At 35.6% G+C, this 19,905-nt stretch overlaps 1 protein-coding gene across 1 annotated transcript; it reads right to left on the bottom strand.

The window, feature by feature from the left end:
- Window positions 1-15,998: 15,998 nt before the first annotated feature.
- LOC139874537 (uncharacterized) lies at window positions 15,999-17,871 on the bottom strand. The gene is made up of 5 exons (XM_071861958.1): window positions 17,629-17,871; window positions 16,976-17,088; window positions 16,678-16,792; window positions 16,223-16,386; window positions 15,999-16,086 (listed from the first exon to the last, which is right to left on the bottom strand). The coding sequence occupies exons 1-5, from the start codon at window positions 17,869-17,871 to the stop codon at window positions 15,999-16,001; spliced, it is 723 nt and encodes a 240-aa protein (XP_071718059.1).
- Between the last annotated feature and the right edge of the window lie 2,034 nt (window positions 17,872-19,905).

Here is a 19,905-nt window from a genome sequence, read left to right as displayed (position 1 = left end):
ACGACCATTACATAATGGTTTACAATACAAATATGTTACATCGAAATCAGTTTCTTGAATGCAGTTTTTACACAATATCATACAAACATGGACTCCAAATCTTGTCCTTATTTTAGTATGCAACAGCGGAAGCTCTTAGTATTCACCTGAGAATAAACATGCTTTAAACGTCAACAAAAATGTTGGTGAGTTATAGGTTTAACCTATATATATCAAATCGTAACAATAGACCACAAGATTTCATATTTCAATACACATCCCATACATAGAGATAAAAATCATTCATATGGTGAACACCTGGTAACCGACATTAACAAGATGCATATATATAAGAATATCCCCATCATTCCGGGACACCCTTCGGATATGATATAAATTTCGAAGTACTAAAGCATCCGGTACTTTGGATGGGGTTTGTTAGGCCCAATAGATCTATCTTTAGGATTCGCGTCAATTAGGGTGTCTGTTCCCTAATTCTTAGATTACCAGACTTAATAAAAAGGGGCATATTCGATTTCGATAATTCAACCATAGAATGTAGTTTCACGTACTTGTGTCTATTTTGTAAATCATTTATAAAACCTGCATGTATTCTCATCCCAAAAATATTAGATTTTAAAAGTGGGACTATAACTCACTTTCACAGATTTTTACTTCGTCGGGAAGTAAGACTTGGCCACTGGTTGATTCACGAACCTATAACAATATATACATATATATCAAAGTATGTTTAAAATATATTTACAACACTTTTAATATATTTTGATGTTTTAAGTTTATTAAGTCAGCTGTCCTCGTTAGTAACCTACAACTAGTTGTCCACAGTTAGATGTACAGAAATAAATCGATAAATATTATCTTGAATCAATCCACGACCCAGTGTATACGTATCTCAGTATTGATCACAACTCAAACTATATATATTTTGGAATCAACCTCAACCCTGTATAGCTAACTCCAACATTCACATATAGAGTGTCTATGGTTGTTCCGAAATATATATAGATGTGTCGACATGATAGGTCGAAACATTGTATACGTGTCTATGGTATCTCAAGATTACATAATATACAATACAAGTTGATTAAGTTATGGTTGGAATAGATTTGTTACCAATTTTCACGTAGCTAAAATGAGAAAAATTATCCAATCTTGTTTTACCCATAACTTCTTCATTTTAAATCCGTTTTGAGTGAATCAAATTGCTATGGTTTCATATTGAACTCTATTTTATGAATCTAAACAGAAAAAGTATAGGTTTATAGTCGGAAAAATAAGTTACAAGTCATTTTTGTAAAGGTAGTCATTTCAGTCGAAAGAACGACGTCTAGATGACCATTTTAGAAAACATACTTCCACTTTGAGTTTAACCATAATTTTTGGATATAGTTTCATGTTCATAATAAAAATCATTTTCTCAAAATAACAACTTTTAAATCAAAGTTTATCATAGTTTTTAATTAACTAACCCAAAACAGCCCGCGGAGTTACTACGACGGCATAAATCCGGTTTTACGGTGTTTTTCGTGTTTCCAGGTTTTAAATCATTAAGTTAGCATATCATATAGATATAGAACATGTGTGTAGTTAATTTTAAAAGTCAAGTTAGAAGGATTAACTTTTGTTTGCGAACAAGTTTAGAATTAACTAAACTATGTTCTAGTGATTACGAGTTTAAACCTTCGAATAAGATAGTTTTATATATATGAATCGAATGATGTTATGAACATCATTACTACCTCAAGTTTAGTAGGTAAACCTACTGGAAGTGACAATAAATGATCTAGCTTCAAAGGATCTTGGATGGCTTGAAAGTTCTTGAAGTAGGATCATGACACAAAAACAAGTTCAAGTAAGATTTTTACTCGAATTAAGATAGTTTATAGTTATAGAAATTGAATCAAAGTTTGAATATGAATATTACCTTGAATAAGAAAGATAACCTACTGTATATAACAAAGGTTTCTTGATCTTAGATGATTACTTGGAATGGATTAGAAAGCTTGGAAGTAAATTAGTAAACTTGAAGGGATTTTTGAAGTGTTCTTGAAGTGTTCTTCCTATGATGATTATAGCTTGATTCTTGAAGTGATTTTTGATGAAGATGATGATTAACTACTGGAAAAATACGTTCATAATAGTGTGTATGTGTTGAGAGAGAATTAGAAAGAGAATTGGAAGTGAAATGGAGTGAATGATGAGTGGTAATTGGTGAGTAGTGAGTGGGGTTAAAAGGAGTTCTAGTTAGTTGACTAGCTCATGGTAGAAGTTAAAATTGATTAGTCATACATGACATAATCAAGAGTGGAATCCCATGCTAGTTCCTATTGGTATATACCCATAGTAAGTACGTTTTGAAGCTGTGTATAATACGGGTAAGAATACGACTAGAATTCTTGATGAAAGAAAAGAATGGGAAAGTAACTGTAACCATTTTTGTTAAGTATGAGTGTTTTGATATATGTCTTGAAGTCTTCCAAAAGTATTTTAATACATCTAAATACACTACATGTATATACATTTTAACTGAGTCGTTAAGTCATCGTTAGTCGTTACATGTAAGTGTTGTTTTGAAACCTTTAAGTTAACGATCTCAATTAATGTTGTTAACCCATTGTTTATTATATCTAATGAGATGTTAATTTATTATATTATCATGATATCATGATATATTAATATATCTTAATATGATATATATATACATTTAAATGTCGTTACAACGATAATCGTTACATATATGTCTCGTTTTGAAATCCTTAAGTTAGTAGTCTTGTTTATATGTATATAACTCATTGTTAATATACTTATGGAGATACTTACTTATCATAATCTCATGTTAACCATATGTATATCCATATATATATCGTCATGTCGTTTTTACAAGTTTTAACGTTCGTGAATCGCCGGTCAACTTGGGTGGTCAATTGTCTATATGAAACATATTTCAATTAATCAAGTCTTAACAAGTTTGATTGCTTAACATGTTGGAAACATTTAATCATGTAAATATCAATTAATATATATAAACATGGAAAAGTTCGGGTCACTACACCATCAAACCTGACGCTCTTATACCAGTTGTTGGGATCGTATAGCCCAAACACAATGTCCTGCAATATAAGCCCAAGAGTCCATCCTTTTCTAAAACCAATTGGTGATAGAGGGACTTCCCCTTAGACTTATATACATACATTTGTTTTGTCCCATGACCGATGTGGGACTTTGGTTTGCACCATAACAGATTGTTCGCTGCTCGTGAAGATCTAAGTACCATTCTTATAGATCTTTTATCAACCCAAGCTCCTTGATCCTGCAACAAAAACAGAATCGCAAAACTAAATACATAACAAAAGCTCATTCACTTGAATCCTTCCACCCTTTGTCAACCCCTTTGGACCTGTTACCCAAGCGTCCAACCCGCCCATATTGTCACCTTCGGCTTTTTTTGAAACCTCCCAAACATGCATAGGAGGAGGGCAAATGCCCCCGGTGAATAAATATGAATACTTGATTATACGGATATACTTCCTCCGTCCCAAATCTATTGTCCACAGACAAAAAACACACAGTTTAAGAAAAAGTACATGACGCATGTACTTTTCTGTTAACTTTCCAGTTTTACCCCTTACTTTTTCTTTCTCATTTAATCCTATCCACATACATTAAGGCATAATAGAACTTAATATTGTTATTATTTTCTATTTATGGAAGTGGACAATTAATTTGGAACATCCCAAAATGGAATACTGGACTATAGATTTGGGACGGAGGTAGTAGTAATATAAAAAGACGAGTAGCTGATAATCTAATTACCAAGTAGATAACAAATTACTTCTAGCACCCTTATAAGTAAGCCTCGCAAACGGGTTGGGTTGGGTCGAGACTCAAATGGGTTTGGGTCAAAGCGGGTCATGGGTCTAATTGATTTTAAAATTCAAACGGGTCGATCCAAACGGGTCGGGTCCGGTTGGGTCAAAAATTTTTCCCCTTTTTTTACTATTTTCTTTTTTTAAATAATAATTTTTAATTTCTTTTTTGCTATTATTGATTTTTTTATTTTTAAGTATATTATTTTTCCATTTTTTTTATTTTTTCATGTTGGATGGGTTGGAAATGAGTTTCAGCAGGTCTAGATAGACCTTCTAATATATTAATGGATTGAAGATTAGTCTATATTGGACTCATTCCTTTTGTTTTCTCAAGACTCAATGAACCCAAATGTTTGACCCAATAGACCGAATTTTTTGTTGTACGGGTCTTAATTGTCGCGTATACTTATAAGCAGTGTTGTAAATCCCTTTATTTTTCCCCGAGATCTCATTTTTTGGAGGCAACCGAGACGAGATGTCCATCTCACGAGATTTCTCGATTAACGAGGTCAAACTTGGTCAAAACCACGATTTCTCAGATTTTCTTTCTCATTTCTCGGATTTTCTCTTAAAATCTCGTAATTTCTCAAATTTTCTCACTTATTTTTTTAATTTTCTTGTAAAATCTCGTAAAAATGTATATACATATACATATATTTATTTATATTTATAAACTTATATAAGAAAAACTAAAAAGTCTCGTTTTGATATTTTTGGGGAGATCGGCATCTCGGAATAATCTTGGGGAGATCTCGGACGTTGACTTACGTTGACTTTTTTAGCTTTTTTAATATAAATATATAAAATAAAATGAATATATGTATATTTATATACATTTTTAGAAGATTTTACAAGAAAATCCGAGAAATGAGCGAGAAAGTCTGAGATTTTACGAGAAAATTCGAGAAATGAGTGAAAAAATCCGCGATATAGTGGATTTGACGAAGTTTGACCTCGTTGACCCAGCAATCTCGGGAGATGGACATCTCGTCTTGGTTGCCTTCTAAAAATGAGATCTCGTGGAGAAATAACGAGATTTACAACATTGCTTTTAAGTAACTCTTTTTATAACTACGATAATTATGCCTACTCTTATAGTTATAGTCGATATATGTATATCACATCAACTATTGAACCTTTAATATTTGGTTGATCAAATTTGCAAACTCAATAGTTATAGATATGCATCACATTAAAGTTATTGGTCTTTACAAAATTGTCCGTGTGTAACGTTTTTATTGTCGTTTTGTGACAGTATGCCCCTTTAAGATGTAAAACAATCATCTTGATAGACTACCGACTCGTTGGGTTAAATGTATTCCCCGAAAGGTAAATATTTTCATTTGACGTTTGGCTCTTAATAGATTACCGACTCGAGTGAACTTGGATCGTCCTGGTGTCGTGATAGATGATACGGGTTGTGTCAGCTGCTCGTGGGGGGTAGAATCGGTTTCTCATGTGTTCTTTGAGTGTGATCTGGCGGTAGATATTTGGAGAAAATGTAGGATATGGTTTTTTTTTTTTTTTTGGGGTAAGCGAGGAAACTCTCCTACGAACGAGCGCATTGGCTCCCCCATAGAAGGTAAAACATCGGGTAATCAAGCCCCCCGAGCGCGAGACATGGTACCAGGTGAATTGCGCATTATGCGCACCCTCTAGTCACACTCCCTTTTTTGAACAATTTGGCATAGTCAAGAATTGAACCCGGGTGGTGTGCTTCACTGAGCAACTCAGTGACCACTCAGGCAAGCCTGAATAATGCCGACATTTAGTTCTTGGGTTGATTTCACGAGTTGGTTCGATGGTCGACGAATGAAGCAACGAAGAATAAGACGTATTCTATTGTAGCGGCGCTACTGTGGTTCCTTTGGAGATTCAGAAATAGTATCGTTTTCCCCGGCGACAAGATGAGGAAAGACTGTTTATTTGATTCTATTTGTTCTATGTCGTTTTTATGGTTTTCTAGTAGATCTAAATGTAATGTTTCATGGAACGATTGACTTATAAAGCCTGTGTAATATCTGGTTTTTTGTCCCTCTGGCTGCTTGCTAGATGGGCGCTTTTTAATAAAATTTTGATGTTCCAAAAAAAAAAGAAAAAAAAGGAAAAACAATCATCTTGAGCCTGTTTGACCATTTTAAAGTCATTTGAGTTGTTTTAACGTCCTATCAATTTATTTTTAACGATGTATCGAATTGCTTTAACAATTCTTTATTTTTTTCAAAAAAAATATGTCCCCGTCAATTTCCTGAATTCACCAGTGAGTGCGTGCACTAGTTCTAACTTCCTAAGTTTAGTACTCCTTTTACTTAAGGTCTAGGTGTTCCTCTTTTTGGCCTTTTTTTTAAATAGTAGATTTTTTCAAAGACTTTACAAAAATAGAAATTAAACATAAGTTTTTACACAAATAGTAAAACCAAAGTTTCAATATCTCAACCAAATCACCCCAGGCCCCCCACTATCAATTCACACAATCATTCACCGCCGCCGCACATCCACCACCTCGCTGCCGCTCAAAATTCACTCCGGCAGCTTTAAGAAAAACCGGTGAGAAGTCAGAATGGTGGTTACTCGACGGAGAAATGCATGAAATTGGAGAAAACATAGAGCCTCGTGAACGATTCGTTATACCTAGAGATAACATCCCTAATATACGCCGTAAACAGCTCCGTGAACACTTCATCCGCCGCACTTGCCTTCTTAATAACGATTCTGTTAGTTTCTATCTCTCACATATTTTATTTATGTTTACGTATAAAATCATCAATTCGGCTAGAGATGAGAGAGAGAGAGAGACAACATATAGAGAGAGAGAGAGAGAGAGAGAGACAACGAGATGTTCACGGCTGCACAGGGAGGACGGCGACGGCGCATGGGAGCATCAATGGCAACGACTACGGACCTACTTCTAGGGTAAACGGCAGGAAGGTAACTTCTTTTCTCTTCTTCAATTTTCCGAATATGTGCACAGTACCAGAACTATGGAGAATCTTCAAGAGTTATGGCAAGGTAAATGACATTTACATGGCAAGAAGCCGATTGAAAAACGGACAACGTTTTGGTTTTATCCGCTACGAAGGTATCCTAGATCCAGACTACCACGCTTCAAGGCTATGTAAAATCCAGATTGACGATATGCTCTTAAGGGTATACAAAGCAAAGTCAGAAAAAAAGTTCAGAGAAGATGATGTCAGACAAGAGGAGATGTCCAGAAAAGAAAAGGAATGGCTTCAGGAATTCCCTAAACTTAACCCTAGAAACAAACCACACCAATCCACACACTATAACTCATATCAAGACGGTAGAAGATTTAACGATGTCGTTTCAAATTCGGCAAGAAAGCCCAACCCTAATCACCACACCACCCACACCCACCCTAACCAAAACCACCAGAACCTCTGCAACTTCAACACTCCACATCGACCTATCCCAAACCCCAACCGATACCAGCATCTTCCAACATATGGAAATCGTTACCAACCTCACTCGAACCACAACACTCACACACACTATGAACCCAAACAGAAACCAAACACCTCGAAGCCTGACCAACCTCACCATAATCACACCACAACACAAACCAAAGCAGACTACATTCATCCGAAAGATAAAGATAGACGGGTTGACATTGAAAAGTGTAACGAAAACCTTGAGATATGTAAAAGAGCACTTCTGGGGGAGGTGGAAAATATAGATGTGCTATCACAGTTGCAAGTCATATGTGAAGAAGAGGGTCTTAATAAGTATAATCTAAAATATCTTGGAGGTTTGGACGTATTGTTCACGTTTGAGTCAGAACAATCGGTGGAAAACATCCTAAACACAGACCACCATTTCTTAAAAAGGTGGGTCCTTAACCTCAGAAGATGGGAAAACAAGCCAATGGCACCTTACAGACTAGCGTGGTTGAGCATTTTTGGGATGCCTATCACTTGCTGGAAAGAAGATAATTTCAAAAAAATAGCATCGTGGTACGGCCAGGTCTTGGATACAAAGAATTGCAACATCACAGAAAAAAACCAAAATCTGGTGGCAGGATATGTGCTAGTAAAAATAAGAAGTCCAGCACCGGTTCAGGAAACGGTTAAATTAAAAATCGATGACACCATCACATATCTCAGGGTAAGCGAGGTAATTAGAGATATTGTCGAAATTGATTTAGATGACGATGAAAAAATACTGTCATGGGAGTCAGACGGATACTACGGTGAGGATGATGAAGATTCCTACGATGAATCGATACCGGAAACAACAAATCCGGTGGAGAAGTCAAAAAATCAAAAAGTGGAAGATCAAGGGTCCAAATGCATTGAAACAAGGGAAGAATTCAAAAAACAAAATAATGATGGCAAAGGCGGCTGCACATCTCCAGAAAATGATTGCATAGGAAACGTGGAAAGTTCTGACAACCCAAGCTTGGAGAAAAACAATACAGGTGAAAACAATACCCCACAAAATCTGTCCAACAACTCTCACCACAGCCCAACAAGCCCAATCAGAATTGCAAAACTCTTCGATAACCCAAAGGATCAAATAGATTCTCAATATCCTGACCCAATCGAAACCTTTCCAGGCCCAAACCCAAATAAACCACAAAACCCAACAACCAATCCAGTTTCAGAAACACTCTTAACCCAAAAGCAAAACTTAAGCCCTACTTCAATTAACTCTCCCTCAGCCCATCACTCTCCACTCAAACAACCTGTAACCGTAGATCAAGATCATAATAAACAATCCTCCTCCACTCCCCTCGTTCAAAATCACAATCCTTCCAATTCGATTTTCACTGACCTTAACCACAATACACCTGATCAAATCAAAACTCAAAACCCCATAAACCCAATACCTGTGTCCAAGAAAACCTTAACCAAACCCATCCCACCTATAACCAAACCCATCCCACCTATTCCACAACATAGCAAACCTGATCACCCTTCGAATACCCTTCCCTCGTGCCCACCTGAAAAGAGAAAGAGCAGATCCTCGATGGCTTCAACACAAAAACAAAAAAGTAAATTAAAACCAAATAAAGATCTGTCATGGAATAGTGTTCGCAATTGGAGTGGTTCCTCAAGAATTCAAGTTTTCAAAAATCTAGCACGAGCCACTCCGAAAAAAAGCAAGACAAGATCAAAATCAACATCCACTCATTCCCGTAACTCTTCAAGCAGTCTATGTCTGAAAGATTATGGAGCAAAGCTGGGGGTCAGTTGGGTTGAAAAAACCCAATAGACCATTAATTACCATCGAATGTTAGATTGTCCCAATGAAGATTATGTCAATAAATATTCGTGGTTTCGGTTTAGATCAACTCGGGGGTTGTAAGATTAGCTGGTTCAGAAAGTTAAGGAAATCAGAATCTCCTGATATTGTGCTCATCCAGGAAACAAAACGCAACCAAGTAGATGATAAATGGGTTGAACGATTATGGGGCTCTAGAGACTTTAATTTCATACAAAAGCCAAAAGTAGGCAAATCAGGAGGCATGCTCATTATATGGGATCCTAATGCTTTCAAGGTAGAAGAAGCGTTAGAAAAACCTCCTCTTCTTGCTATCAAGGGAAGATGGACTGGGAAAGTTAGAGTCACGATAGTGGCAAACATATACGGCCCACATAGAGATGATGAAAAGAAGAAACTCTGGGATAGCTTGGAAAATTTTATGGACGTGCCGGATGTAGATTGGGTTCTTGGTGGAGATTTTAATGAAGTTCGAAATCGGGAAGAAAGACAAAATAGTCAGTTTATCGAACGAAGAGCTGCACTATTCAATAAGTTCATCGAAAATTGTAACTTAGTTGAAGTTCCATTACTCGGGAGAAGGTTCACAAGAATTTGCGACAACGGCATAAAATTTAGTAAGCTAGATCGTTTTCTTGTTTCCGATCAATTTTTATCATCGTGGGGCGATGTGTCAGCGGTGGCACTCGATAGAAATTCCTCCGACCACTGCCCAATTATCTTAAGGGATAAAAACTTCGATTTTGGGCCTAAACCTTTCAAGTTTTTTGATGCATGGTTGGAATCGAAAGACATAGAAAAAATTGTGGTTGATGCGTGGAACAAAAATGTGACTAGTAGAAGAGCAGACTGTCAGTTTCGGGACAAACTAAAAAACGTCAAAACAGCACTTCGAACTTGGAGCTACAACACTTACAATTCGCTGGATTCAGAAATTGAAAAGTTAAAGAAAACTGTGATGGATCTAGAATCAAAAGCATATGCAGGTGTGTTAAATGAATCGGACAGAGAGTCATGGTTGAACGCAAGTGTAACGACCCGGAATTTTCCGATCGTTCTATACTTATGAGATTAATATTTACATAAATTAAACCTTACCAACATGATAAGCAATCCAAACTGTTGAGACTTATATTTTTGAAAAGAGTTTTACACAACGTTTGACCGTCCAATTTGACCGATGATATCACGAACTATATAACACACGATAATTATACGATTATGTATATGTACATATCTATACATATTTAACATGATTTAAGGATGGTTTAACATTTCATTGTGAACTAACAACAATGAGTTATAAGTATACTTTGAGACCACTAACTTAAGTTTTCAAAACGATAACTATATGTAACGTTCTTTGACATATATACTTACAATCTATAATGTGTTGTGATTTATGTCACCAATATGATTTAAGTGTAATGGGATTAATTTGTAACCAAAATAATCTTGATAAATATCGAACAAGTTTGGGGAAGTGTGGAGTGCACACTTGTTTGAACTTATCTTGATTATGACGGGGGTTCGGGGGCAGCGCCCCCGATAAGCGGGGTCCAAGGGGTGGCAACCCCTGGCGGGGTCCAAGGGGCAGAGGGAATCTTATTCGATATTGCTTTATTAAAAATGTCTTAAAATTTTATTTTTGGCCCGGTTGGACCCAAAATAAAAGCCCGATTTTGAGCTTCTTTTACCGTATCATACCCATCATCCATATGTATTTACTATTGGTAAATACACATCAAATCAATATCCTTATCAGCTTTAGATCTGCCCTAGATAAGAGGGAATCTTATTTGTAAGCTAGCATACATTATTACTCAAAAATTCAACACAATAATTTGTCCTTGTTCCCTCAACAACCAGACTGTCCTATAAGTATCACCATCACCTTGGTTTTTCATTTCATTCTTACAACCATCTTTCTCTAACCAAAAAAAAAAACACACTCTTAGGAACTCTAAGTGTTCTTCACAATCTCAGCAAATACTCATGAAGAACTAGCTTCATGAACAACCTATAATCATCATAAGAAAGTTTGATCAAGATTATTTTCTATCTTTTCCAGTAGCTTTATCCAAGTAACTTGAGGTAGTAACCTTATTCATAATCTTATTCGATTCATATTTTATTTTGTGTTATAAAATTTTTAACAACAAGAACATAGTTTGAATGATTTCAAACCTGTTCGCAAACTAAATAGATCCTTCTAATTTGATTTTTAAAATACTTCAAAACCTGTAATATATCATATTATGACAAAATCGGATTAATCATATCTTGGCTAACTAACATAATATTTAATATATATTTACTTATGATTTGATTTTATATATTCCAGGACCACCCGTAAACAACACGAGAAGATTAATCATAAGACCTCATGATTGTACGCAACACGTCATCTTACAACACGGTACTTTATGTACGCAACACGTCATTTGACAACATGGTACCATGGGTCGAGATTAATTCTGATCAATACGAATACGATGGGGTCTTTATTTATTTTATTGAGCAACTAATTATGGACCATTAACAACAGACTGCTAACTACGGACTAAGAAAATATTAAAAGTATTAAAAGTATATATATATATATATATATATATATATATATATATATATATATATATATATATATATATATATATATGTAACAATTACTTGAAAAGAAAATATGTTGATATATTATATATATGGTTAGGTTCGTGATATCTATCAGAGACCAAGTCGAGTTAAATACCTTCAAGGAAAAGGTGAGTATATAGTCCCACTTTTAAACTCTAAATATTTCGGGATGAGAATACATGCATTTTATGATTTACGTTATGAACACAAGTGATTAAAAATATATATTCTACGTTGAGTTGTACCACTGGCATACTTCCCTGTAACTTGGTAACTATTATTTACATGAGGTATTGTAAACGCGAATCCTGTTGATAGATCTATCGGGCCTGACAACCCCAACCGGACTGGACGACCAGTATTCAACGGTTGCACAGTACTTCATTTCGGTAACTACACTTGGTACGGTGTAGTAAGATTTCATAATAAAGGGAATATGCGACGTTGATTAAATGTTAAGTATGGTTATCAAGTGCTCAACAACTTAGAATATTTTTATTAAAACGTTTATATATGAAATCTTGTGGTCTATATTTATAACGCTGCCGGCATTAAACCTATATCTCACCAACTTTATGTTGACGTTTTAAGCATGTTTATTCTCAGGTGATAACTAAAAGCTTCCGCTGCAACATGTTGAATTTAAGCAAGATCTTGAGTATGCATATTTGTGTCAAAAATAAAACTGCATATCGGAGGATTTGTAATGTAAAATATGTTGGAGGTCGTATTGTTATTATCACATGTAAAGTTTGTAAGTCTAAGATTATCGCTAAACGATAATCATTATTAAGTTGTTTAAACCTTGTATTTGTAATAAAAGCTATGGTTTGTATTGTAAAAACGAATGCAGTTTTTGAAAAATGTCGCATATCGAGGTCAATACCTCGCGATGAAATCATATGTTATTGTATTCGTCCTTATGGTTAAGGTCGGGGTATGACAGCAAGGGTGTCGTGGCTGAAAAAGGAAAAGGATAAAGCGGACATGTTGAAGCAGAAAGTAAAGATGAAATGGGTGGCTGAAGGTGATGATAATACGGCTTTTTTCCATGCGGCGATTAGAAGAAATCATAATAAGTCTAACATTAGGGGTCTTCACATAAATGGCATATGGGATGAAAATCCGATATCCATAAAGAACGAGATTTTCAATTTCTACAGTAAGTTATTCGAAGCAAAGTCAGGCCCAGATCCAAACTTTGATTCCCTTGACAGCCTTTCCTTTAATCGCATAGGCAATGAAGAAATTTTGATGCTTGAAGATCGGTTCACAGATTCTGAAGTTTGGAAAGCTATTAGTGGGTGTGAATCTTCAAAGGCCCCAGGCCCCGATGGTTTCAACTTTAATTTCTTTAAAAAATTCTATTGGCTCATCAAAGACGATCTCATGAAAGCAATAGACGAATTTTGGGGGCAAGAGACAATCTCTAAAGGTTGTAACGCAAGTTTCATTACCCTTATTCCGAAAAGAAGTGATCCGTTGAACCTAGAGGATTACCGTCCCATAAGCCTCATCGGTTGCTATTATAAAATTGTCTCAAAGGTCCTTTCAAATCGGCTCCAAAGGGTAATAAACAAGCTTGTAGGCGTTGAACAAAGCGTGTTTCAAAAAGGGAGATTCATTCTCGACAGAATCCTTGTAGCTAATGAGATGGTTGACGAATTGAAAAGGCAAAAGAAACAAGGTTTGATTTTTAAAGCGGATTTTGAGAAGGCTTTCGATAGCATTAGATGGGAGTTTTTGTTCAAAATACTTGAAAAAATGGGTTTTGGATTGAAATGGATTAATTGGATCAAAGCTTGCTTATCTTCGGCGTCCATTTCCATCCTAGTCAACGGGTCTCCTACAAACGAATTCTCACTTGCTAGGGGAGTGAGACAAAGGGACCCTTTATCTCCATATCTCTTCATCATTGTGGCGGAAGGGCTAAGTGCTCTACTAAAAAAGTCGATCCAAGTTAACTTAATCAAAGGGCTAGAGGTCGGGAAAGATAAAGTCCTTTTTTCACACCTCCAATATGCCGACGATACGATTCTATTCGGGGAATGGCGTAAAAGCAACATTAGTAACATCTTCAAAACATTAAAGTGCTTTGAAATTTTTTCGGGTCTAAAAGTGAATTACTCCAAGAGTTGGTTATATGGAATCGGAGTTCAAAAGGATAGTATTGATGAATGGGCACAAAGGTTTGGTTGTCAACCCAGTTCACTTCCGATAAGTTACCTTGGCTTACCAATTGGGAGGAAAATGAGAAACTTACATGACTGGGATCCCTACGTCGAAAAATTCCATGCAAGATTATCGGATTGGAAAGCGAAAACTATGTCATTTGGTGGTCGACTTACCCTCATCAAGTCGGTTCTTAGTAGTTTGCCATTGTATGCTTTCTCCCTATTCCGTGTTCCTGCGTGTGTCGTCAACATACTCGAAGGTTTGAGACGTAAATTTTTTTGGGGTGGGTCGGGGGATAATTCAAAATTATCGTGGGTTAAATGGGAAGACATTTTACTTCCATACGAGGGCGGGGGGTTAAATGTGGGGTCTCTCAAAGCAAAAAACCTAGCTTTGTTAGGCAAATGGTGGTGGAGATTTCATGTCGAAAAAAATGCACTATGGGTTAAAGTTATAACAAGTCTTTATGGGCGGGACGGGGGGTTGGGAAATCTTCATGCAAACAATGTCACGGGTATGGGTGCAATTTGGACAAACATTTGCAAAGCTGGACAATACATAAATGATATTGGTGTTCCTTTTACTAACTCTTTTGTGAGACATATGTGCAAAGGAGAAGACACTCGCTTCTGGCAAGACAAGTGGTTCGAAAATCAGTCACTCAGAGAACGTTTCGGTCGTATTTACAGATTAGAATCAAACCTTGAAGCCACGGTCTCGGAAAGGCTGATCAGAGGTGATTCAACAGTTTTTTTCCGAATGGAATTGGACTCGTATCCCAAGTGGACGCACGCTGTCTGAATTGGCAGAGCTCACTGATCTACTCAGCTCATTTAGGTACAAAGACGGAGAAAGAGATTCTTGGCGATGGAGCTTACAAAGCAATGGAAAGTTCTCCTCAAAGATTTTAACAAAACTCATTGATGAAAAGTTTCTTCAATCGCTAAATAAGGAGACTGCCCGGAATTACATGTTACCTCAAAAGATAGGGATTTTTGTGTGGCGAGCAAAGATGCAAAGGCTTCCCGTTCGTGTTGAATTAGACAAAAGAGGAATTGATTTGGACTCGGTAAGATGCCCGGTTTGTGATAATGCTATTGAGACGGTCGAGCATTCTATGCTTCAATGTTCTTTCGCTACAGACTTATGGTCCCGTGTGTTCAAATGGTGGAACGTACCACGACCGATATATAGAAGTCTGGATGAAATGTTCCAAGGGATTTATGATACCGCGACACCGGACAAGACTTCAAAATTGTGGCAATGTATAAATGAGTTTGCGGTTATATCATTTGGCAAAATCGAAACATGAATGCGTTCCAAAAGAAAAAGGGTAATGGGCCAATGGCGCTAAACGAAGTTCAATTCAAATCTTTTGAATGGGTCTCAAAACGATCGAGGAACCTTTCCTTAGTTTGGAGTCAATGGCTCATAAATCCTTCCGCTTTCGTTGACAAAGGCTAATTAGTTGATTTTAGGTTGTAGATGCTTTGCTTCTTATCTTCCTGTTATATTTTCAAGTTGTGCCTGTAATAGCTATATAGGTTGCCTCATGCATGCCCTCACATGCTATGGCTTGTAATATCTTTTCCATCTAATATAAGTTGTTTTGCTTTTCAAAAAAAAAAAAAAAAAAAAAAAAATATCAATTCAATTTATTAATAATAACTGTAACTGATTATGATTATATCTCGAATTTTACTTGTTTGTAAGATATGCTAAACTAGTCATTTTTTCTTTTATATGCAATGCAATTATTGGTGATCACAATTATTGATTCTCTTTGTGATTTTTGATGATCAATTTGGGTATCAGATCTCAGTTATAAACTTATAACCGTATTTAGGAGATCCACATAAGAGTGAATTGTATAAAAACATCAGCTTACATTTACTAATTTAAGGAATTGTTCACCCATGAATCTGTAAACATATTACTCCATATATACGATTACTTTACCAAAATGAAACGCAATAAGACGATTGCAACTAATAATACTTTCAAGCTATTAGAATAATGTGAAAATAATAATCAGTTTATCTTCGATAGCTAGGAACCTTCATCGATATCTTTTGTAGATCACTCGTGTATAGTTTCTTGAGTGTGATCAAGACGGGTAACCTGCTGTTTTTCTCCATTAGAATCTTTCACCTCCTCTTGTAAATCACTGATTGATTCATAGTATAATCATCATTGCAGAAAACAATAACTTAGCCATATGATGATCTTAATCTTAATCTTAATCTTAATAATAATAGTTACAAAAGAGAAAAACAAAGATTGTTTGCTTTGCTAGTACTTGCCTGTTAATGAGCAATGGCAGAGGACTATTTGCGATCGATTCCCCCATTTGAATGTTGTTGTTGTTATGAAGATCAATATCAGGAGGACTAGATAGTAATAAGCCTGTCGTTTTATTAGACCACGCATGTTTCGGTTGTGGTTGTTGCAAGTAATCCTCTTTTACCTGCACACTCTGTTGGTCAAAATTGAAACTTTTTGACAAGGTTGACCTTGGAATACTTTTGTCACTTGTTACAAACTAAAAGTAATACTCTCATCCTTCTTTATGAAACAATGCCCAAATCGAACCGGTTATAATTAAACAAAAGGCTCGCATTTAACACTTTTCCCATGTACCAAGAGGTTGTAGGTTCGACCCAATGGTGGCCATTTGTAAATATACGTGAAAAAATTCGTGTAGGGTGTGTAAGTTTGCGCTAATCTTTTGTTTTTTTTTTCTTGTATGTAAAAGTACCTTTTTGAGTCCGCCGAACATAAGCGCAAAGAAAAGACCATTCGAGAGCGCAGTTGAACCCTTCGCACCAGCCGTCAATGCACTCACAAATCCAGCACAAAAACCCTGCAACGCACTACAATGCAGCAATGTGCATGTGTGAGGACAAAATCAAAACAAAACAAAGATTCATACTTTGTTGTTGCCCATTTACTTATCATTACCTTTGTAAAAATCTATGTCAATAGTCTAAGCAAAACAATAAACTTGAACATACAGTTTTACGGGTAGAAAATAAGACTAGTTGATATAAACTTACTTATTCTGTACATTATCTTTTTTCGTTATGACCGATAGGCCTGTAAGAACACCTGTCATAACAGCCACATTACGAGCTTGTACTATAGGCGGTCCTCTCAAAATAATTGGAAGCTGTAAATATAAGAATAATAAATAAATCTCATGAACATATTAACATTGTTTCAAACTAACATTATTTCAATTTCAATTCCAGGTATTCATAAACACTAAATCATCTATAGTTGTTACACTCCTGCGAGTAATGAGTAATGTGTCGAACATTGAAGATTAATTGAGGACTAATCAGTATGAACATTGAAGGTTTTGCAGACAGTTGTTAGCGCATATTTTGTAATCCCTAGTTCCATGAACTTTAACGTTTTATTCGATCATGTTGTAACCTGTAATATTGTTAAACGTTGATTGTCGATGTGTTATTTTATATTTGAAAAGTAACAAAGTTTAAAAAAAAAAAACTATGTGTGTAAATTAAAAGAACAGATACATAAACTTTATTGTAATTATTTAAACATATAAACATAAACGTATAAGATTCTAAGTTGAATTCATCTTAGAATGTCGACTAATCCGATTCTTATACCGATTAATTAATTGTATTTTGGAAAATCTATTCAATATGACTCATAATTAATAAAGAAGGGGAAGCTTAACCAGAGGTCCTTGATAAGTGAGTGGGAGTATATTGGCAGTAATAAACTGCACAGAGCCACCGACAACGCCACCGAAGACGGATGCAACGAGAGTTTCAGCAGTGACAACGATGGTGTTGGAATGTTTAAAATACCACTTCTTGAATTCTTTCTTAAATACTTTCTTGAATTGTGGGTAATTAAACTTCAACTGTATGATTGGTGTCTCACTTTCATGACTTGTTGGAGATTGTAAACGAACCATGTTTTGCGACATTGGAAGTGAAGATACTAAAAAAAAATAAAAAATCGGTGTTAGGGTTTTAAGAATTATTATGAGTTTATATTGTCATAGAGATCATTAATATTAATTCGCAAGTGATTCACCTTCCTTTTTGAACATGATTCAAAATCCTTACATATTTTAGACTAGTCGTATATTTCCTTTTTGAACAAGATTGCATGCGCTTAATTCATTAAAAGTAATCACTCGTAGTATTTCAATCAATTGTGTTTTAATGTTCCTTTACTTCGTAGTAACAAATAGTAATATTATAAAGTATAACAATAACTTGGACAAATTGGCAAAACTCTCTTATTCCATACGTATAATTGTATAAAATTGATGGATTACAACTAGGTTGTAAAGGACGCCCGTTGCGTCCTTTGCGACGCCCGTTGCGGCATTTTGGTGACTAGCCCATCTCGACCTCGTCCAGTCTTCTAATAAGTAGGTCAACAGTCAAAAGTCGGGTCTCGGGTCAAATGCGGGAAAGGTCGGGTCAACGCCGATTAAAAGTTAAAAATTCGGTTAAAATCGGTCAAAGGTCGGTCAAATCGATCCAAATTGACGTAGTTTAGGGTTACTTTTTTGTATTATATTAACGATAATATCGATTATAGGTACAAATTTGTCAACGAAGGTTTTTTGAGTTTAAAATGTGTGTGAGTATATATATACAAATGTCAACGTCAGTCAACGTCAATCTCGACCCCGTCTCGACGTTTTAAGGTCTCGAACGTCTCGACTCCGTCTAGCGTCTTTTTCAACCTTGCTTACAACAAGTTCAAAAAGACTAACGTCACCTAAAACAAAGCAACTAACACCAAAAATTCCCTTAAGACTTTGCAACCTCCAGTTTACTGACTCGTTCTTTATCCCAAACAAAGATAATAGTTTCATATCAACCATGAACCTTGGCACCCGAAAAGGGACTTGAGAATCATCATCGATCAAAATGTATATCTACCAAAGCTTTCTTACATGATTCTGCTTGCATAATTCCAATTTGTGCTGAAAATTGCAAATTTTTTGTTTCGGCGGACTTGAACCTATAACTTCTTGGTTTTTATAGCTACACAGTCTACATTCGTTCACCTTCTTCTCAATCGTGGTATGTTACACGGTTAACGCTACAATCAAAGACCTCACAACTTACTTACCAATGCTAATGCTAGCTCCCTTCATTTTCTCCTCTTATTTATATTTGTGTAAATGACATTAACAGTAAAAGTATTTGTTGATGATCAAAGACCAGGGGCGGAACATTATAGGGACAAAAGGGGGTATCCGCCCCCCTCGATTTCGGGGGAAAAAAATTTTACACTAAAAAAAAAAAAAAATTTACGAAAAAATAAGGTCTTTTTTAGTGTTTAACCCTTTCGATTAGTTTCGCCCCTCTCGAGTCGGGGTCAAATTCCGCCACTGTGAAAGACGACCATATTTGAAATAAATTCTAACAAAGCCACCCATATACCATGAACATGCAACAAGAAGCTCATGGATTTAGGCTTTCAATTGGGATAGTGTTTAGAGTTTGAAAATTAAAGGCTTTATATCTTAAATTGTATCTCTCCATGGAGATTTGTTATAAGATTATAATTGTCATTCCACTATATACTAACATAACAGATTATATCCCCTGTTTTTTTATGACTTATTGCTAGTAATTAAAACTAGAATATTACACAAAATTATTATAGAACAATCTAAACATGAATAAATTATAGATAACTCATAATTCATATTCATATTTCATACATAAGAAGAGCTAGAATCTCTTAAACAAAAGATACAGTTACCAATAGGTTCTTAACAAAAATAAGTAGCAACACGCAACACATCGTGAAAGTTCATACACTACTATTTTCCTAATAACTACTTAAGTATAGATAGATAGATAGATAGATAGATAGATAGATAGATAGATAGATAGATAGATAGACAATTAGACATCTTCACTCATTTGCACACCCTGCTTCAAGGAGAGTGTCACAAAACTTCTTGATTGAATCATGA

Source organism: Rutidosis leptorrhynchoides, chromosome 11 (assembly GCF_046630445.1).
Source record: "Rutidosis leptorrhynchoides isolate AG116_Rl617_1_P2 chromosome 11, CSIRO_AGI_Rlap_v1, whole genome shotgun sequence".
Taxonomy (NCBI): domain Eukaryota; kingdom Viridiplantae; phylum Streptophyta; class Magnoliopsida; order Asterales; family Asteraceae; genus Rutidosis; species Rutidosis leptorrhynchoides.
Note: the sequence above shows the minus strand (reverse complement) of the source record. Positions and strands in the feature narration are given on the sequence as shown.